The sequence below is a fragment of the Monodelphis domestica genome, chromosome 2, assembly GCF_027887165.1.
Source record: "Monodelphis domestica isolate mMonDom1 chromosome 2, mMonDom1.pri, whole genome shotgun sequence".
Classification (NCBI taxonomy): Eukaryota; Metazoa; Chordata; class Mammalia; order Didelphimorphia; family Didelphidae; genus Monodelphis; species Monodelphis domestica.
The window spans coordinates 134,440,698-134,463,538 of record NC_077228.1 but is presented as its reverse complement, the minus strand read 5'-3'; the positions used below and the strand labels follow the sequence as shown (position 1 = coordinate 134,463,538).

Sequence of the window (22,841 nt, the reverse complement as noted above, 5' to 3'; positions counted from 1 at the left end):
CTTTAATAAAATTATGATCTGTGGCAGAGATAAAATCCTTAAGAGAGAAGAAGCTTATCTTTTTTTTAACTTTTTTTTTTTGGTCTTGGTATGGATTCTAAGACAGGAGGGAGGTAAGGACTAGGTAATTGGGTTTAAGTGACTTGCCCAGGGTCACATAGCTGGGAAGGATCTGAGGCCAAATTTGAACTCAGGTCCTCCTGACTCCAGGCCTGGTGCTCTATCCACTGAGACACCTATTGGCCCCAGGAGTGGCTTTGTTGAACAGAGCTTCGAATGGCAACATACAAATAAATGGTTACTAAACACTCTGATAGAAAGTCCCAGATTTAGTCACTGGCTCTAATGGGATTGAATTAGATCACAAAATCAGAGCCGTAGAATTGGAAGTGACCTGAGAAGTCATCTGGTCCAACTCTCATTTTATAGATGAAGAAACTAAGGTCCAAATGGGTGAAGTTTCTTGCCCAAGGATCTGGTGACAGGATTCAAATTCTATCCTCTGATTTTAAGATTTCAGCACTCTGTGCACTACATTTGTCCATACTTGAGACTCCTGTAAGTCTTATGAGCATAGAAATTAAAATGGCTAAGCTTGGCTCCAAGGAAGACACATGAGAATGTAATTACCCTTCTTTGTGCAGGTAGGGCCCTGTGTGAAGATTATTAGCCATAATTACACAGAATGTTGGATTTGACTGATGCCTGAAATCCTAATAAGCACATACTATCAGCTTGTAGTAAAGCCTTAATTAACCATCTGGCATGGGAGAATGGTATGTTCTAGTTATTTCAATTTTCTTAAATTAGAATTAATTGGAAAGTCCTTTATTTCAGTCCTCACTTAGAAAACATCAATTCACATCTCCATAATTATTTAAAATTTGTAAACATCTTTCCTCAAAAGAATCCTATGTGATATCATCCTTATTTTGTGGTTAAAGAAACTGAAATTCAGAGAAGTTAACTTATTTGACTATGGTTGAACATTAGACTAGTGAGTGGCAAAGCTGGTACCTCAAACTCAATTCCTTTAACCAGAAGTCTTAAGGTTATCAGGTAAATTAAGAGAAAAAAGTCATTAGATAACAAAGAAAATAGCGAAAAGAAACGAGACTGTAATAACATTGTTGACATATCGCAAAAGTGGAAATTGGGACATTTTTCTAGGCCAGGTAAATTTGGTTAGGAAATTTAAAGAACTTTTGGCAACATCTATGCCTAAGGAAGAAGCTAGTATGGTCAAGCAGCTTGATTACCTCATGAAATTCCTAAGGAAACACTCCTACAGAATAGAGTAGAGAGGGAGGCATTTCAGGGATTACTATAAATTTATGTTCCCTAATCTCAACTATGTCTTCATTGCCAGGTTTCTTGTACTCTTTCACTAACTGGCTACTGCATTCATCAAAGAGGATACTTTCAGATTCCTATATCCCCAATATCAGATAAAGATCTAGTCTTCTCCCAACATTCCAGGTCTTTCCCCACACCTTACATTTCTGAAACCCTTTGGTAACATTAAAAAAAAAATTCTTACTTTCTGTTTTAGTAACAACTCTAAGACAGAAGGGCAAGGACTAGGCAAATAGGGTTAAGTAACTAGCTCGGGGTCACAAAGTTAGGGAGTATCTGAGGCCAGATATGAACCCTGGTTCTCCTGACTCCAAGCTTGGTGCTCTATCCACTGTGCCACCTAACTGCTCTGCTTCTGTTAATATCTCCCATCCTTTCTCCCTTTATCTCAGTCCCTGATGAAGAAATGGCCTTTCCTCTCAACAACAATGATCTCTCTTTGTGCCCCTGATCCCATTTCCCCTAGTCTTTTGTAGCAGACTACCCTCTCTCAAATTATTCCCTTTCTATTTTAAAACAAGCTAAAAATCCCAACTCTTTGGTTATTACAGACTTGACAAACACCAACAGACAGGAATATTTCCTTACACAAGGAACTGAAAATGAGAATTATATCTCAGATATATGTACATTAACTCTTTCTAGGTTTTCCTACCAGTTTGAATCCAACACTGCTCTGATTGTGTCTCTTCAACTTTCTTTTGCTCTCTTTTGTATATTTAAAAAATGTTTCTGGTGGGGAGGGCTGGGTAGCTATGTGGCACAGTGGATTGAGAGCCAGTCTTAGAGAAGGGAGGCTCTGGATTCAAATCTATCCTCAGACACTTCCTAGCTGTGTGACCCTGGGTAAGTCACTTTATTCCTACTGCCTAGCCCTTACCACTTTACTGCCTTGGAACCAATACAGGGCATTGATTCTAAGATAGAAGGTAAGGGTTTAATTTTTTTTTTTTAAGTTTCACTGACTCTCTCTCTCAAAAGGTCTTCCTTGTGTATAAATGGAGATTTTGAACCTTTGACTTCATTCCCCAGAAGTCCTTAGTATTTCCCCAAATTCCCTATAATTTCTCTTGCATCTCTATGTTGTCGAGAGCACATTATTGGTATTTAACTGGATGTAACTCCTCCCACGCACTCTCTTTTTTTACATGACTAGGCTGAGTTCAGGTACTTCCTTTTACTTTAGTTATTATTAATAAAACTTTAAAGATATACTACTTAGTTATTGATTATTAATTTTAATCTTTACACTTGCAAAAAAGTAGTTAAACAAAAACAAATTCATACACTTACTGTCTGAAAATGTTTCATTCTACACTTTCAGTACATATTTTCTCAGTCAAGACATAGAAAGCATGATACAATATTAGTATTCTGGAGTCATGACTGTTCATTGCATTGATTATAGCTGATATAGTCTTTTACAACTGTTTTCTTTACAATGTTATAGTCATTATATAAACTGTTTTCCTGCTTTACTGTCACCAGTTCACAAAGCCCTTCTAGGTTTCTAGGAAACTGTTACTTTTATCATTTATAAAGGTACTCTAATATATAATATACTATAATATATTCAGAAATTCTTCACCATCCACTTAGATTCCAGTTTTTGCCACAGAGTTGTTATAAATATTTTTTATACATGTGTATTTTCCCTCTTTGGAGCATTGACCTAGTACTGGTATCACTGGGTCAAAAGGTATGCACAGTTTAGTGACTTTTGGGGGTATAATTCTAATCTGCTTTGAATGGCTGGACGAAATTACATTTCCATTAACAGTGTAGTTAGTCTGTCTGTCCTCTTATTGCCCCTTCAACAACTCTCATTTTCAAATGATTATTGATAATTTGTTTTTTTCTCTTGAGAACTGCTTATTCATATCCTTAACTATTCCTCAAAGGGAACAGCTCTTGTTTTAATATGTTTTATCCGTTCCTTATATAATTTAAATATCAGTCCTGTAAAAGCCAACTAAGCCACTTCTATTTTCCATAAAAGGTCTTTGACAGAAAAATTTGCTGCAAAAAAATTCTGTTAATGTCTCTGATCATCACCTCTATCCCTTGTCTGACCAAGAATTCTTCCCCAATCATAGTGAAAGAGATGTCTTTCCTTGATTCTGTAATTTGTTTTCAAATGACTTTTTCTACCTAGACTATGTAAACATTTGGAGCTTATTATGGTACACTGTGTCAGATGTTAGTCTAAAAATAATTACTGCCAGACTACTTTCCAATTAAAAAAACAACAAGTTTTTTGTTATATTGTAAGCCCTTACCAGAACAGTCGTAATTTTTAGGTTTATGTAACACTGTTACTATATTTGATTGCTGCTGTTTCTCTTCCTTAAAAACCAAAACCCTTATTTTCTGTCTTAGAATCAATACTTCCAAGGCAGAAGAATGGCAAGGACTAGGTAATTGGGGTTAAGTGACTTGCCCAGTTAGGAAGTGCTTGAGGTCAAATTTGAATCCATGGTCTACTATCTCTAGGCCTGGCTTTCAATCCACTGAGCCACCCAGCATTTCTCTTTGGTTCTTTTTCTAATCTTCTCTAATCTTCCCCAGCTACTGGATTCATCTATCCTATATATAAATATACTCAAGATCTGTCTCTTAAAACAAAACAAAACAAAACAAAACAAAACAAAACAAAAAAGCCCTCACTCTTTTGTCCTACAGTTTTCCTTTTTTTTTCCCTTCACACTACTTGAAAAAGCTCTCTACCTTTATTGCATCCACTTCCTTTCCTCTCTTTTCTTCTCACTCACTACTTAAACCTTTGCAATCTAGTTTCTAATCTTAATCACTCAACCCAAACTACAGACTCTTAAAAGTACAAGTGACCATCTACTGGCCAAATTCAAAGGCCTTTCTTAGTCTTATCCCTTCTAAACTTATCTGCAATATTCAGCATTTCTGACACCACTCTTCCCCTCCCCCCAACCCCAGACAACATTTATAATCTCAATTGCTGGATCATCATCCAAGCCTCATCCCTGTGTTTCTGATCTGGGACCTTTCCTCTTCCCTCTCTACACTCTACATCAGCTCCAAGGTCTGTGTATCTAGAACTGGTTACTCTCCAACCAAATGCCCAACAGACATCTCAAATTCAAAATGGTCAAAACACAACTCATAATTCTTCTAAATCGTACCCCTCTCTTCAAATTTTCCCAATTCTTGCCAGGGGTATTTATCACCCTTCCAGTTACTTAGGTTCGTAATCTTGAAGCCATATTACACTATTCAGTAAACTTTATTTCCATGAGTTGCCAAATCTTTTTAATTTTATTTCCATATTGTAACTTGCAAACTTTTATTCATTCCTTCTTCTTACTCAGTCTCAGTCCTAGTTAAAACTTTCACTTGGTTTTTGCAGTATCTGATTAAGTGATTTTCTTGCTTCCACAGTCTCACCATTGTCCTCAATCCATTGGCCCCTCAGAGGCCAGAGCTAGGTCTGACCATGGTACTTTCCTGCTCAAGATATTCTAGTGGTTATTCTTATTTTTTGGATCAACTACAAACTAACATCTCTGTTTGACATTTTAAAACCCTTCACAAAATGTTCAAAGTCTCTCTTTCCAGGCTTACTATTATTATCCCTATTTTACAGACGAGGAAATTGAGGTAAATAGAGGTCAAGTGACATGCCCAGGATCACATTGCTATTAAGTATCTAAGGCTAGAATTGAACTCAGGTTTTCCTGACTTCAGGCTCAACCTCTCTACTCACTGTACCTCTATGCCTCAAACACAGAAAAAGGAACATCCTGTTTCTCACACATGACATGCCATTTCTGGTCTCCATGCATTTGCACAGTAAGTCCTCCATGCCTACCATGTATTCCCTTCTCACTTCTCCCTCTGAGAATCTATACTTTAAACTGCTTAAATGCCACCTCCTAAATGAAACCTTTCCTGACTTCCTTGGCTCTCACTGTACTCCTCACCTGTGAAATTACTATGTATTTACTTTGTTTATATTTAAACTATTTATATGAGGATATGTTACTTTGATCAATAGAATATAAAAGATCCTTGAGGTAAGGGATTTTTTTTTTTGTATCTTTAGAACTCAGCATAGTTCCCGGCACACAGAAAGAATATAAGTGGCTGATTGATTCAGGAGCCCTTTCCAGGCCCACTTCACAGCCTAGCAACCAGGAATGAGGTTGGAAAACCCACCTCCCACTTCTACATCTAGCCTAAGGAAGTAGGGGAGCTAGACCCCTTCTGGTTAAGAACAAGTTGCAAGATCTTTCAACACACACTTATTATGGAGAGAAACAATGCATATTACATACACAATGAATAAAAAGTAGTTTTGGAAAGAGAGCACTAGAAGCAGGAGAATCAGGAAAGAGATATCAGGATCTACTCATATAGAAGAAGGAAAAAAATCACAGGGGTTTCCTACAACCTAGAATTTTTTTGCCCATGAGTGTTTCTCTCTCAGAAACCACAGAGCTTGGGAACTAAGCAGGAGGATCAAGTTGATACAAAAATCATCAAAGAGAAAAGAAAAAAACCCAAAAGCTTATAGTCTTTATTCTTTCAGTTCACAGTTTCTCCTCTGTAAAACCAAAGAGATGGAAGAGACCCCTAATGTCTCTTCCAGCTCTCACACCAAACTGTGAGTTTTTTTAAGGGAGTACAGGAGAGTTAGTTTCAAATCTTCTTTCAGCCTCCTATCCAAAATCACATTTGCTACAAAAATTATCACTCTAGGGGGCAGGTAGGTGACACAGTGGGTGGAGTGTTAGGCCTGGAGTCAAGAAGATTTGGGTTAAAATTTGACCTCAGATACTTCCTAGCTGTGTGACCCTGGACAAGTCACTTAACACCATTTGCCTAGCTCTTGTCCTTCAGTCTAAGACAGGCAAATAAGGGTTAAAAAAATATTACAGCTTTATTCTCTCCCAACAGTAATTAAAATTTTTGAGAGCAAAGCTTGAAAAAAACCACCAATAATTCTTAATAATAAGATGCTAAAGTGAGTTTAAACAGGATGATACCTAATGGCTCTCTCCTCCTCTGAAGGTAGTTGTACCAATACTAATCTTATAGTTTCTTAAGGTTTCTGCTAACCCACCCCCATTGTCAGGTAGTATCTGCCTCTACACCATTTGAGGGTATCTCTCATGTTGTTCCCTAGGTGTAAGAATTTCTAGTTACGGCTGTGCATCACACCAACTATTATTTAAAAAAAAAAACTGTCAGAATGGTTTTAATTTAACTAAATAAATTATAGCAAATATGAACATTTCAGATGTGTATACATACACACTCAGAATTGTATTTTGTATATAAATATGAAGTGAGAGAGTAGCTAGAAGATAACAGAAGGGAAGACATTAACAGTTCCGTAGACGGGGAATGGGATCTTAAAGAGTGTGGTCTATAAAATGCATCTTGAAGGAAATCCAGAATTCTAAAAGGTAAAGATAGGGAGGAAGGGCATGTCAGGCATGGGAGATAATCAATGCAAAGAAACAGAAGTAATGGAATTTTATGTGTGAAGAATGTCAAATAAGCCAGTATGACTAGACCATAGAGTAGATAAGAGTAGAATAATGAATAAAAAAGCCTAGAAAGATACAAAGGGCCCAGGCTGTGAAGAAATTTAAACGACAGAGTTTATATTTAATCCTAGGCAATAGGATAGCACTAGAGTTTATCAAATGGGGAATGGGTAACATGGTCAGACCTGTACCTTAGGAAAATTTGCTTTGTGGATTATAGCAGAGAAAGAGATGAAGCAAGGAGACCAATTGATCAGGAAGCTGCTGTATGAATCCTGGGAGAGATGATGGCCTGATAATAGATACTGTGTGAATGGAAAGGAAATATATGCAAATGATGTTGTAGAGGCAGGATTAATAAGATTTAGCAACTGATTTGGATATGTGGGGAGAATGAATGAAGAGCTGAGGATAACATTCAAACTAAATACAGGTGAATGGAAGGATCATATTGCTCGTGTCAGAAATATGAAAGTTCAGAAGAGAAGGTTTAGGGAAAAACATAATGACCTATTTTTCAGATGTTGACTTTGAAATGTTTATAGGATATCTAGCTCTAAATGTTCAATAGGTAGCTGGTGATGTAGAAGTAGGGCACAGTGGAATGGGGCTGGAAATATACATAGCAGAATTATGTGCATAAAGATAACTGAACAAATGGGAGCTGATGTGGTCACTGAGAAACAATGTATGTATATACAGAGAAAAGGGTTCAGAGCCTTTGAGAATACTCTGCATTGCGTGAAGATCTAGCAAAGGAGGCTGAGAAGAAGTGGTCAGACAGGTAGAAGAAACTGACAGCATTATCATGAAAACCAAAAGATGAGAATGTTTCTAGGGTGAGATAGTGGTCAACAATGTCAAATGCTATACAGATCAAAAAGGAAGGAATTGTGAAAAAGTCACTAGGTTTAGTGATTACATTTCTAACTTTGTATAGAATAATTTCAGTTGAATGATGTCAGAAGCCTGATCCCAAAGGGTTTTAAATTAGAGAGGAGGGGAAATGGAGGCAAGACAATTTTTTTAAAGGCATTTTGCTGAGAAGAGGAGATAAAGGACGGCTAGCACAGATGAAAGGCCCTATTGAAGGTTTTTTTTTTTTTTTTAAACCCTTACCTTCCATCTTGGAGTCAATACTGTGTATTGGCTCCAAGGCAGAAGAGTGGTAAGTGGTAGGCAATGGGGGTCAAGTGACTTGCCCAGGGTCACACAGCTGGGAAATGTCTGAGGCCAGATTTGAACCTAGGATCTCCCGTCTCTAGGCCTGGCTCTCAATCCACTGAGCTACCCAGCTGCCCCCTTGAAGGTTTTTTAAGGTGAGAAGTAGTTACAGAGAGACTCATGATCTAAAAGAGTAGGGATGAGAGCGGAAGAGATCTCTAATAGAAGATAAGAGAAGAGAATGATTAAAGGTATATGTTGAGGAGTTGACAAGGAGAAGAGTCATCTCTTTAAAGAATGGTGTGAAAGAGGATATAGTGGAGGATGTTAGTGAGATGAGATGAGAAAATCCTCACCTCTCAACAAACTTTCCAATAAAGTAGAAGATGAAGTCTTCAGCTGAGGGTGGCATGGGGAGGCTTGAGGAGAAGTCTGGGACAGTAACTGTGGTATGTGGGTAGAGAATCATTTAGGGAGGAGTATTAGGACCGTTTTGCTATAATAAAGACTCAGACAAAAATGGTTAATGAATTTGTAGTGGACTAAGTAAGCATGGTTTTATGACTTTCTCTAATTCTGTTCAACAGCTCATTAGATGGAGCAGGCAAGCAGATGGTAGAAATAAATCAGGGTTAGGGTTTGTTGATGCCCGAGCAGACACAAGACAAAAGAGTTGAGAGTTATCAACAGGATAATGTGGCATTGATTTTCTAAAGAGAAGGAAGGGAAAATAATGTAGTCAGAGTATGGATGATGTTCTGAGAGAGCAGTAAGGGGTGAAAGTCAAAGGAAAGATGAGAAATAAGGTTAAGCATAGTAAGATATAGAGAAAGAGAGACTGATAAAAGATTATGATCATACAAAAGAATTTAGTAGTTCTTGAACACGGATTTCTTTTGGGTGATGGCAATGATCAAATTATAGTCATACCTTTGTGTATTTAAGATGGAGCAGAGGAGTAGAACCTGGGAGTCTTGTAGATTGAGGAAATTCTACTTAAATCAACAGTAGGTTATATAAAATACTTGAGATTCTACTTGCCCAAACAAACTCAGGAACTGTATTAATATAATTATAAAACACTTTTTACACAAAAAAGTCAGATATAAACAGCTGGAAAAATATTAATTGCTCATGGGTAAGCCAGAAAATATTATAAAAACAAAAATTTTACCTAATCTATTTATTCAATTAAACTGCTCCAAAGTCATTTTATAGAGCTAGAAAAAGAATAACAAAATTCATTTTGGGGAAAAAAGTCAATAATATCAAGAGAATTGATGAAAAAAATATGAAGAAAGATGGCATAGGAGTACCAGATCTCAAACTATATTACACAGTAATAATCATCTAAAGAGTGGTAGATCAGGGGAAAAGATAAGATACACAAAACCTACTAATAAATGACCATAGTAATTTAGTATTTGATTAATTAAAAGATCCAACCTTTTGGGACAAGAATTCACTGTGACAAAAACTGTTTTGGAAAACTGGAAAATGGTATGACAGGGACTGGAAATAGACCAATATCTAGACACATACCAAGATAAGGTTAGTACATGATCTAAACATAAAGGGTGAACCATAAATAAATTAGAGGAGCATAGAATAATCTACCTGTTAGATTTTTGGAAAAGAGAAGAATTAAGGACCAAACAAACTGAACATTGTTAAATGTAAAATGAGTAATTTTTTAAAAAAACCCTTATCTTCCATCTTAGAATCAATCCTGTGTATTGGCTCCAAGGCAGAGCAGTGTTAAGGGCTAAGCAATGGGGGCTAAGTGACTTGCCCAGAGTCACCCAGCTAGGAAGTGTCTGAGGCCAGATTTGAATGTAGGACATCCAGAGGACCCGAAAATGAATAATTTTGATTGTATTAAGTTTGTAAGGAAAGCAGAAAGTTTAGAAAAAAAATTTTTGTGGCAAATATCTCTGACAAAGGACTAGCTCTCTGTGGCTCAGCTCAGAGATTCTTCCTGGAATCCTACAACTAATCTCCTTAAATATATAGAGAACTAAGTAAAATTTATAAGAATAAAAATTATTCTCCAATTGATAAATGGTCAAAGGAGATGAACAAACAGTTTTCATTTGAGGAAACCAGTCACCTATAGTCATATGAAATAATGCCCCAACACACTCAATTAGAGAAATGAAAATTTAACTTCTCTGAGGTATCACTTCATACCTATCAGATTGGCTAATATAACAGAAAAGGAAATTGATAAATGTTGGAGGGGATGTGGGAAAATTGGGACACTGACATGCTGTTGATGGACTTGTGATCTAATCCAACCATCCTAGAGAGTAATTTGGAATTTTATTCAAAGAATTCTAAAACTGTGTATATCCTTTGCTCCAATAATACCATTACTAGGGCTATATTCCAAAGAAATTTTTTTAAAAAGGGAAAAGCATATATTTGTACAAAAATATTTATTGCAGCTCTTTTTGTGGTGGCAAAGAATTGGAATTGAGGGCTAAACAAGTTGTTGTATGTAATATCAATGAAATACTATTGTTTTATAAGAAATAACAAGCAGAATGATTTAAAAAAAAATCTGGAAAGATTTACATGAACTGACAGAAAGTGAAGTGAGCAGAACCAGAACACTGGAATACAGTGACAGCAATATTTCTTGATGAATAACTTTGAATGATCTAGCTATTCTCAGCAATGCAGTGATCCAAGACAATTCCAAAGACTTGATGAAAATATCATCTGCCCTCCAAGAAAGAACTAATAAATGCTGCCTGAAACATCCTATATTTCATCTTTTTTTAAAATTTGACTCTCTTCCACAAAATGACTCATATGGAAAAATGTTTGGCATGATTGTGCATGTAAAATCTGTATCAGATTGTTTACTATCTCAGGGAGGAGGGAAAGCAGAGAGGGAGTGCAGGTCATAAGGGAGAGAATTTGGAAAACTTTAAAAACATGAATATTATATACAATAGGGGAAAAATAAAATATCATTTAAATGAAATAGCAATGGAGGGAGCAAGGCGTATTTTTGCTCACCTGCTACTAGGGCATTAAAAAAAATACAACCAGTACTAGAAAGGGTAACCAGGGATGCAGTGTCATCCTGAGGGAGCTAGGTCTCAGCAAGTCTCACAAAATGTAAAGAGAGAAGAGTTTTAAAAATGAAATAAAATTTGTTAACTATGGAGAATTTAATTAAGTTCTAGAAGGTATAGTAGAAAAGGCAGGTAAATAAAATAGGTGAGAATGAAATTTGAGAGCTGGAGTTGGGGGCAAGGGAAGAGGGGGTTGGAATAAATATTGTTTTTTGTAGTCATATCTTTAGTGTCATTGGGATATGGAGTAGGACTATGCTAACTATTGGGGGGAAAGGGCAGGGAGAGATCCCAACCTGCCACTGTTGTTGGTGTAGGTTTCCTGTGTTCTGTGGGTTGTCAGGTGTCAGGTAAGTGAAAAGCACAATATGTTGACAAGCATCTGGAAACTGAGGCAGGAGGTAGTGAATTCTTAGGAGACCCATCTTAGACAAGCAGAAAGATATTAGAGATTTTGGAGGCAGACTAAAGTGGCAGAAAATGGTGTGTCCAGGAAGCAGGGCCAGGAGGCAGGAATTCCCAAGGTCTTGGAGCACCCCACCTCACAACCTTTTATTATACAGAACCACCTTTAAGCACACAGCTAGGGAGGCAGGAGGTAATGTATTTTAGCATGTCTAGAAGGTTATATTCTAGGGCCTATCTCTCATCCAACACAAAGGCAACTTCCTCAAGGCAAGCAAGAGCTACAGGTGTGCTGGTGGGGAACCTAGAAAGGGAGCAAGGAGCAATGATTTCAGACTTTGATTGACTATTATATTTTGTTTTTTTTTCTTTCAACTTCTAAATGTAGAAACCCCTCCATTCTCATGCACCAGGTAATCTCTACAAACTGTTTGCACTGCACTGGCCTTTCTGGCAAAGTTGGATAAATAAGCTGTTTCTAAAAGTTTTTTTAAAACTTCTAAATCTCATTAAAAATTTTTTTTAAAACTCTTACCTTCTGCCTTAGAATCGATCCTGTATATTGGTTCCAAGGCAGAAGAGCAGTAAGGGCTAGGCAATGGGGGTTAAGTGATTTGTGCAGGGTCACACAGCTAGGAAGTGTTTGAGGCCAGATTTGATCCCAGGAACTCCCATCTCTAGGCTTAGCTCTCAATCCACTGAGCTACCCAGCTGCCCCCAATTTAAAATTTTTAATATTTTTTTATTTAAAAAACAGCAGTCTTCTTTGAATCACTCAATTCTGAAAAGATCTTATCATATCATAGAATATTAACTGAATTTCAGATATTTTTCTTTACATAATTAAGAAATTATCATCATATTCATGATAAGGACATGGAGGGTCCTTAAAAATCATCTGGCCCAACCCTTCCATTTTATAGATGACAAAAATAATACATCTACATACAGCTTTAAGGTTTGAAAAGTTCTTTCCTCTCAAAAACAAAGCAAGAAAGGTAGTGTATTACCATCTCCATTTCATAGATGAAATCTTGTCTGTTTCCTACTTTAATGCTTTTCTACTTTGTGATCTCTTCCTATGCAGATAAAAACAATTATCTTCATCGCTTTCTGCTAATGATAATAGTAAATATTTATATGGCACTTTAAGATTTTCAAAGCACTTTATGTTGATATGATCTCATTTGGTTGTGATTCTCACAACATTGAAGTAGGGACCATTATCTTCACTTACTTTACACAAGGAAACTTAAGACCAGAGGGTTAAATAACCAGCCAAGCAAGAGTACACAGGCAAGTTGACTTCCAAGCTGGATTCACATGCAAAGATCTCTAAACTCCAGGCTAACCAAATCTCTCCTGACCTAACAAATTTTCACTGTACTCCTTGTAGCCTCAGATAATAAGAGTTCCTTAGATATGAAAAAAATAATCTTGTTTCTTGCCTCTGCAGGAATTTTTGGAGTGTGCCTAGTAATGTATAATTCTTCCAAGGTAATCTAAGCATGCAGGTACGTCCCAAAGATCACCAATGCCAGGTAGAAGCCAAATATTTCCACAGCGTTTCCTAAAATAGGAAAAAATTTAGGAGCACTTGCTTGGTGTCCACTTTTCCTCCCATTCTGGAAGCAGATCAAACAATCTCATTCTGATTTAGTATGAGCAAAACACTTCAGAAATAAATATTTCCCTAAATTTCCATAATACACTTTAAAATCAAGTGGAATTTACCTTTGAGATTATTTCTTCCTCTGGGTTACCTGTGTTTGTTCTCTTTGGAATAGAGAAAAGAAAGTTAACTACAATAATAATGGTTTGAAGATAATGAACAGGTATCCATATTTATAACAATTTGTTACATCTGAACTACTTCTGTCACCTGATCATTTTTCTTTCTAGAACAACCAGGTTGGTCAAATTCAATCCTGGGGGAGGGGGAGAGGTAAGGGTGGGACGGGCAGAGAAAGAAACTAGGTCTTATTATCTAACCCAGGCTGGATGAGCAATGGATACTCACAAGGATCCCAGAAGAGCTTGCTCTCTTTTTCTAATTCATCCCTTCTTTGGCAGCCTTGTGGTCTTCTATTTCCCCTGGATTCACTATATTGGTGCTGGATGTGAGAATACCTAATCAGTTTGAGCCCTTCTGAAGTTCAAAACCACCAATTCAAGAAATTCTCTAGCCTCAGCCTCCTCCAGTATTGAGGATTACAAGTATGTTCCACAAAGCCTAACTAACAGTCCTTTTTATTTTAAAAGTATTTTACTGATTATGACAACTTGCTTATAGTGAAACTGAAAATCTTTACAGAAGACTATTAATTCCTAACTGGAAGAAAATTAAACATCTCTCAAATTTTCTTTTTATCCCATAAAATTTTACAACAAAATTTCAAATTGGCTTATCAATCTAATCATAAAAAGAGTACCAAAATATTTCAGGTGACAATTGCTATTTACCCACTTCTAACAAAAAATGACTATGTAGGATCAGCCCACCAGAGAGAGGATATTTTGAGCAGAAACTCCTGTGTAAGATTTTTTTCACCTTAAGAGACCATATTTTTAGTCAGCCCATTCTTTAGTAGGAGAAATTGGAAAGAAATCTACTCATTACCAATACCCAGTCATTTAGATGGTCCACCAGGAACAGATTCCTCATCCCATCTGGTCTCTGTGCTCAAAACTTTTCTTTTTCTTTTTTTTTCTAGCTGTCTTAAACTACTGGCAATTGCGGGTGCCTGCCAAAAACAAATGATTCTGAAAAGCCAACTTTCAAGCTTTTTAGCCATGTGGCCTATGTTAATAATAGTAATGTTTAAATCAATATAACAAGATAGCGCTTAAGTTGTTTCATGTGTATTGCCTTATTTTGCACATAGTAACTTCTAAGCATCAATATTCTTTAATTATTGTGAAATGACTCAAAGCTGCTCATTTAATCACTTTATAAATGACCAGAACTGTAAGAAGAAATACTGAAATAGTCACAAGCAGGCTTATTTCTCACACATTTTTACTTCTACAGAAACATAGGTATGCTTATCAAATAAAATTGCTTCAGGATTGATATACAAGTAAGAGAGATTAGGTATAGAAACTATCCACTAATATTATACATAAGCATAACATGAAGAATGTCTGCTGCACATGTATGTTATCTGCATAAAAATGCTATTAATAGGAACCTTCACTAAAGTTCTACTAAGATACCTTACTGTGGTGTGCAGGTGGTTCTAAAATCTGGATTTTATCAAGATGGAAAGGTTTCAATACACGGAACATGGCCAAAACCAATGTCTAAAGATTCTCAGCTACTGACCCAATCTCACAAGTAAGAAGCAAGAAGTCTAAGCTTCAAAACTTGTCAAATTCTTCTACTGCATAAATATGCTTGAATAATATCTTCACTTCAGAATTAAACTTCTTAAAGATCATCATTGAAAAGTGGGTCTGATCTAATTAAGTTTATTCAATCTCAAAAGGAAGAATATCTATAATAGCAAGGTATATAGCCAGTCCTCAACTATCTGTGAGACACAGACATAGACACAGACACAGACACACACACACACACACACACACACAGACACACACACACACACACACACACACACACAGAAATCTATTATGCCATATAGTCACTTAAATGAATTTTAGGCCACCAACAGTTCAAGATTGTCTTTCAATGTAAAATATAAATTATATTTAAATTCCCCAATCCTTTGAGCTATACTTCATCATTTCTCCATAATCAAAACAAAACAAAATACATTTAAAAACACAGGTCAAGAAGAAATTCTTGAAGGTACATTTTTTAGGGGGCAGGGCTTCCTATTTTTATTAGATTAAGAAATATAGACAAGACAGGGACAGGTTGCTTTGGGGGAAAGAAAAGAATTAGGAATACAAGATCAGTAAGAGGGAGACAGAGGGAGAAAGCAGAGAGTTGAAGGACAAAGGGCAAAAGAGGGATCTCTGAAGACCAGTCATTCTTTTTCTTTATTATGGTTTTCTGGTAAAAAGCCTGGGGCTCATGTCCAAGGAGGAGCTCAGGAAGGGATGGGCCAGGACTCAGGGCAAAAGTAGCAGGTAGAAATCCATAAGCTGTAATAAACATCTTATAGGCCTCCAGGATGATCTTGAAGGCACTAGCAGTAGCATGGGGAAATAGCTATAAAAGGATTTCAGTTCAGGGCAGACATCACACACAGGGATCTTAGGGGCTTTCCCCTAGGAAAAACACACCTCAAATGTCCTATCATCACTGAAGGTCATAAAAGTACATGAACAGGGGGCAGCTGGCATGAGTGGATTGAGAGCCAGGCCTAGAGATGGGAGGTCCTAGGTTCAAATCTGGCCTCAGACACTTCCCAGCTGTGTGACCCTGGGCAAGTCACTTGACCCCCATTGCCTAGCCCTTACCACTCTTCTGCCTTGGAGCCAATACACAGTATTGACTCCAAGAAGGAAGGTAAGGGTTTAAAAAAAAAGTACATGAACATCAGGGAGGCAGTTATACTGGCACCATTCCAGAGTGAGGAGCCACTGTGGAGAGCAGAGGTGTTGGCTTAAGCCTCTCTACATGCACATCTTTCTTTCTCCTTGGATCCTGGGTTGGCCAGCAGAGGCACTGTCATGGAGTAGTGATTACTGGCCTCGGCATTTGTGCTTCTTGTGAAGCAACTTTTTCTTGTCTGCTTCTAATCACTTGTAGTTCTCAGGAATATAAATCAAGCTCTTCTGTGATCTTGGCTTTCCTGAGGAGTTCCTCTTGTGGTCACTCATAGCATGGAACCTTTTGGCACTGTGACTGGCCCTGCCATTCCTGAATCAGAAGGAATGTCTGGTGAGTATACTCATCAGTAGCCTGGCACAATGATTTCTGGTGGTCAAATCTGTTAGCCTGCAATTCCAGAGGAAGCAGTGTCTTCTCCACCCAGGCCTTCTGGGAGCTGCCATTTGCGGTGCTTCCTTTTCATACACTTGATAGGCTCTTTACACATTCTGGTGACTATATGATGCTTTCTTCTTGGTTTATCTATATCACTTGCTAACTCATCTTCTTCATCAGTGTCAAAATAAGAGTCAACTTCCATCTTCTATCTCTGACTGATCTCCCTGTTATTCATCAGCAGCAGATTCCTTAGTGAATTTTCCATAAGTGGTCTGGTAGAACTCATCTTTCTTCTCTGTCTCCAAGAGTCTAGAGAATCAATTCCCTGCAACTCATCCCTCCTTCTGTCCCAGCTATCACCTGTGATAGTCCAGGGCTCACTTATTGATCAGGGCTCTATAGAACATTTCTAAGAAAAAAAGACTTCCACATTTGCTATTTTCTTAAGTGGGTTAAAGCACACTATATTTGGATACAATATTATAGATTCAAAACTAATTTCCATCTTTTTTATGGCCATGGGCTATGTACCCTAACATCAGCCAATTGTTTCAAAAATGGATGATCAACTACATCAAAAAATCTGTTCAATTCCATGTTGGCCTACATTGCTTCTAAGGTCACTTTTAATAAAGAGATTCCGTGTAGCCCTCATTGTCTCATTCTGTCCCCCATATTAGGAAAATAGATAAATATGGAGCAGCACAAAATCTATTAGCTCTATTAGAAAAGTAATTCAAAGTACACATTCTACTGATAATGGATCAACCAAAAAATCTGTGTAAGGCAAATAACATTAAATGCCTTAAGGGGGAGGGGGTTAGAGATACTATTTAAAAGAATGTTATATGGAACACTGAATAAATCCGTATTTCTATATAATTGGGTATGTCTAAAGCAAAGAATATGACAATAAAATCATTCTATAGCCAAGATTTCCAAGGGCTAAGTGCACTTAATGAAGCAACATCCAGTAATACCAATAAACATTTATTAATGTTTACTATGTACAGAATACTGATCTAGGGGAAGTAAAAAGAGAAAATAAAGCAGTAACAGCCTTTGTGGTATTCATACTTTAGCAGAGTACTAAACATTCACAAGAGATGTAATATAAATATCATCTCAAGTGATAGTGTGCCTAGAACAATATAGGTGCACATGGTAGTACAGTAGATGGCACATACTAAGCACTTAATTAATACTTGTTCTCCCAACTCTTATAAAATGATACCTGCAAGTAATACAGGAGAGGTTTAATCAAGTGCTATTTGAGATGAAAAGGGGGGGGAAATTGTTATTGATGGGAATGAGAGGAAAGAAATGAGAAAAGGTAGCCTTTGAACTGAGTCTAAAAGGAAGGTTCAGATTTCAAACAGAGTCAGGGGAGGGCATTTTAGGCAAAATATTAGCACAGATAGGGAAGGACACATGGATGGGGGACAGTGAGTACTTCAATTTGGCATACTTGAGTAAAATAGTATGAGATAAGGCTCAGAAGGTATCATGGATGGCTATGATTGACAATTTAAACATTTTGGAATTTGTTTAGTATGCCACAGGGGGCCAATCAATGAACTGTTTTCAGGAGGAGTGATGTGATCAGCAATGTACATAAGGAAAATTAATCTGACAAAAGAATATGTTGGAGAGTAGAACTGTGAAGCTTACAACTGTGATTGAGGTGTTAAGTAATGAGGACCAGTACTGGGGTGTTGGATCTGGGAATACTGATGAGAAGGCTTTGAAATGTAGAGAAAAAAATCAACATGACTTGAAAAATGACTGGAGGTCCATCTGAAGAGGAAGATAAAATCAACAATTATAACAAAGTTTCAAACATAGGCAACAGTATTAATGGTGATGTCACTGACAGAAAAAGTCAAGTAAGAAAAAAGAACAAATTTTTGGAGAAACATATATTTAGTTTTGGACTGTGGATTTTTGAGTTACTAACAGCACATTTACATGGTGATTTTCTATTGACAGTTTTGAGACATGGATATGAAGTTTAGAAATCAGGGCTAGAGAGAACTAGAAAGCAATGAGAGTGAGTGGGAAATATAGATAAAGGAAGAAGCCTTAGTACAAAACTCTGGGGAATATCAAAATTAAAGGGGCAAAGAAGAGTTTGTGGAGACAAAATGGTTACAAAGACAGTAGGAGGGCCAGGAAGAGCATAATGTTCCAAAATCCAAGAAAAAAAGAAAATATCTGGGTAGATGGTTGGTTAATAGAGTCAAAACTTGTAGAAAGGGCAAAGGGATGAGGTCAATGAAAAAGAAAGGAAAAATACTTTTAGATTTAGCAATGAGCAGGTGATTACTGAAAGAATGGTTTTAGTTGAATAGGGGTGGTGGGGGAGCAAAAAAAGTAGAGTTTCCCCAAGAAGTTTGGTACTGAAAAGGAAGAAGAGATTGATTGGAACATTTTGAGAAAGCAGGATTATTATGGCAAAGTTCTAGAGGAGGGGAGAACAAGCACACAAATGGAGGTGTTTACAACAAAATCCCAATATAACTAAAGAGTCTGACAATTCTTGAGGCTCATGGTATAAAGTCAAATCTATGGTATGGAAAAACAATGAAAGACTGTTAATTGTTAAATCAGGCAAAAACCTCATTTTAGCAATATTATTCTCTTCAATCAGATCTTCTTAAAGACATGGACATTAATAATAATTTGAATGTGGCCCTTGTTACCTATGTCTGACTACTAATTAGGGTGCTAACTATAATAAAAATTCCAAAAACTGGCAGGAGGAGAAAGGGGCCATAATCCCTAAAAAAAAATTAAAAAAAAGATTGGCTTTTAAACAGAGAAAACAATAATTCTAAGGAAGCTATTCAAAACAGGCAAAATATGACATAGCTTAAATAGTCAGACTTAATGCTTCTCAAAAAACCCTAATTTACAATACAAGGAAACTAATGGATTAGCATACCTACTAAATTTTTGTTTTCCTGCAAACTCATTATATAGTTACTTTAACTGAAAAGGCAAATAAAGCCTAGTACCAATTAAGTGCATGTTCCTGCCAATTTCCACAAAAAGAAAGAGATAATAATCAAGGTAGTACTGACATCTACTGGCAAGAGAAAAACTGCTTTTGAAAATTGTTTGGGATCCTGACACTAAATCAAAGGCCTATCTATATATACCTAAAGATATACCTCAACTTCCCCACAAAAGATACATCAAACTACTTCAGCCCTGTTATATTTTACATATAAAAATAAACATGTACACTAGTAAGATCAGAACCCCCACCTCCCCAATACTTTGGCAGATAGTTGCAAAACTGGTTACAGTATTTTAAGGGATTGGGGGGGGGGGTGGAACAGGGAGAGATTAATGTCTGAAATAAAAGTTAAACCTGCCAATTAAGAAAGCATGAGTCTGTAGGTTTTGTTTCAGACGGCTTACTTCCAGTGATTGTGAGATGTTTTAATATTAACCTCAAGAAAAGCTTTTTTTCTCTATAAAGATGTATTAAAATTATTCTAAACTTTAAAAATTCCTCCCCTTCACACATATATACACACACATCTGAAAACTGAAAGCAAAATAAATTTCCAAAATCACCAGCCAAAAAATAGTTATGCCCATTATCAGAAATCACAAATGTACAGTGTACATAAATGTACACAGGCAAGAATTCCCATTTTTGGGAAAAATATTTAAATACCAAACATTTAAAAATGAAATTTACTTGAAATACAGGATGAACCTATTTTTAAAAATTATTCTTCAGTTGAAATCTTGTATAAAGCAAAGATTGCTACAGCTTGATAATTGTGCTATCTAGAAAGCAGGCTTATCATTTCAGATCAGTATCTCGGCTGTGACTTCATGGGTTTTCTTGCTCAAATTGGCATGAGTTCCATAAGAACAAAATAGTGATTTCTAAATATCCATATACAACTTAACCTATTCTCTCTTCAAAAGAGAAAATGTTATAGCATACTCAAGTGTGATGTCTTTGTCCTCTTGAAAAAACTGCAACTTTTAGCTTCTACTCATGTGGTTTTTTAAACCACACATCAAAATGCCCACCTTCTTTAATCTTCTCCTTACCCCATGCAAAGAGAAAATCACTGAAAAGAAGCAAAACATGAGTGAACTGAATCATTTTTCAAGCCCCTTCAGTGAAGTCAAGTTCCAATGACAGATTCTATTTATGAAACTCATGGAGGAAGCTAGACACAATCATGGAATAGAAAAGATTCTAAAACCAGAAGGGCAGAAGTAAATTAATGTAGTTAGAAAAAATCTCAAAGGAAAGTAACATAGACAAGTTGGGTGAAAGTAAAGCGTCAAGGGTGACAGCAGATGTCTGAAAACCCATTTTCCAGGGATGTTTTTATGGGTCAACGAGGGCACTGGATGTTGGGGTAAGAAAAAGGACTCTTTCCTTTTTCTCGGAGTCTCAGAGTCTGACCCCATTCCTGGGAAATGACAGAGGCGGTTTAACCCCTCTCACTAGAGTACGGAGATGAAGAGCTGGAGTGGGGAACAATACCTCACATCATAGCAGTAAGAAGCCAGCTAATCCCAGTATCTCTTTTTAACGAACAATCTTAGAAAGGGGGGATGAAAATGAGGGAAACAATCTTTAAGCCTCGACTCCCAAGCCACAGTGGGAACTGGACTGCAGGAGTGTGGGGTGCGGAAGGCTATATCTCCCCTTGGCGATGTTCCTGCTATAGGCTGGAGAAGGGGGTGTCCCTGAAGCCCAGAGGCCGTCCAGGAGGTGTTCGCCATCTCCCCAGGTGGGGGTGAGTCGGGAGTAGGAGACAGGGGTGGGGGAGCCGGACACGCCCCTCCCTCCCCTCTCTCGGTGGTTGGACGCTGGGCCGGGGGTGTGTGGAGAGTTGGAGTCCCTCCCCCCACAGCCTGCCCAGCGGAGACGAGGCGGTGGGTGGGGGGGAGGGAAAGCAAGGAGGGTAGGCGAAGGGGGCTGGGGGGAGGGGAGAGCCTCACCAGGCGGAGCTGGCTGATCTCGTCGTAGGACATGAAGCTGAGGATGTTCTCGATGGCCACGATGGGCAGCGCCACCAGCGTGTTGTTGTGAGGCAACTGGTCCAAGGCCAGAGACGGAGAGGCCGGCGACTGGGGTCCCAGAAGCGCTGGCTGCGGCGGGGGCAGCGGCGACAGTCGCTGGGACGCCCCTGCGGCCAGGGAAGAGCCGCCGCCGCAGCTGCCACCGCCTCCTTCCTCCGCCATCCACTCCTCCGTCACCGCCGCCATCTTGGGGGGGAGGGTTTTGATACCTTCCCCCTGCTGCAAGGGGAAAAGGGACACTTCCTGTGCGTCATTTCCTCCTCCTCTTTCTTCCTCCCCAACCCCCCTCCGAGGGGTGGGGGTGGGGGGGTTCCCTGCAAGTGACAGAGAAGATCCCAGAAAGGTGGGGTTCTCTCAATGGGCGAGGTCACCTTCTTAGGGTGAAGGTGGGGATGCGGATGGGTGTGGGCGTGGGTAGCGGAGTTCTTTCAGAGTTGGGATGGAAAGAAGCTTGGAGACCGAACTACTCCCTTCAATTAACAGGGTAGGATTGCCTGGTGAGAAGGAGCTATCCGGCCAAGCTCATTCGGATTTGAATCTACATCCTCAGTCTCCAGCTTCACTTAAATGCAGTAAACACTTATTAAGCGCCTACTGTATGCCAGGCAGGGTGTTAAGTGCTGGGTATACCAAAAGAGTTAAAAGAAGATTCCTGTCCTCAAGGAACTTACACTCTAATTGGGGAGATAATGTGCAAACAAATGTTGGCCCTTTGAGTTTTTTTGTTATTAAAATATAATTTATTTCCATGTAAGCCAACCCCTCCCACCCCTAGAAGGCGTCACCTGAAAAAAGAGTTTATAAATTTTGCCTCTCGAGTTTGTTTTTTTTAAATCAGTTCTTTTTCTGGAGGTGGATATTCACAAATTATTCTTCAAATATTAATCCCGTAGTTGTATATTATGCCCTCTTGGGTCTCATTTCACATCATTATTTCCTGTAGGTCTTTATACGTTTTGTTTTTTAAACCCTTACTTCTTTCTTAGAATTAATATTAAGTACTAGTTCCAAGGCAGAAGAGTGATAAGGGCTAGGCAATGTGGTTAAGTGACTTACCCAGAGTCACATGCCAGGAGGCTAAATTTGAACCCAGGACCCCCCCCCCCCCAACTGTCTCTAGGCTGGCTCTCAATCCACTGAACCACCTAGCTGCTCCCTCTTTGCATATTTTTAAAAAAATTAAAATGTTTATCAATTTTTTTGTGCCCAGTAGAATTCCATCACAATTATATACCACAGTTTGGTCAGCCATTCCCCAATTGATGGATATTCCAATTCTTTGCCATCACAAAGAATGCTGCTATATTAATATTTTGGGACATAAAAGCTCTTTTCATT

At 38.0% G+C, this 22,841-nt stretch overlaps 1 protein-coding gene and 1 pseudogene across 1 annotated transcript in view; both read right to left on the bottom strand.

Moving 5' to 3' along the window:
• FBXO28 (F-box protein 28) overlaps window positions 1–21,782 on the bottom strand; it is an 82,293-nt gene extending 60,511 nt beyond the window's left edge. Inside the window, exon 1 of the mRNA XM_001367823.4 lies at window positions 21,423–21,782. Within this exon, the coding sequence (XP_001367860.1) occupies window positions 21,423–21,689 (267 nt within the window). The 5' untranslated portion in view covers window positions 21,690–21,782. The remainder of the gene's footprint in view (window positions 1–21,422) is intronic.
• On the bottom strand, window positions 13,564–21,203 carry LOC103102154 (vacuolar protein sorting-associated protein 72 homolog; annotated as a pseudogene).
• Window positions 21,783–22,841: the final 1,059 nt, after the last annotated feature.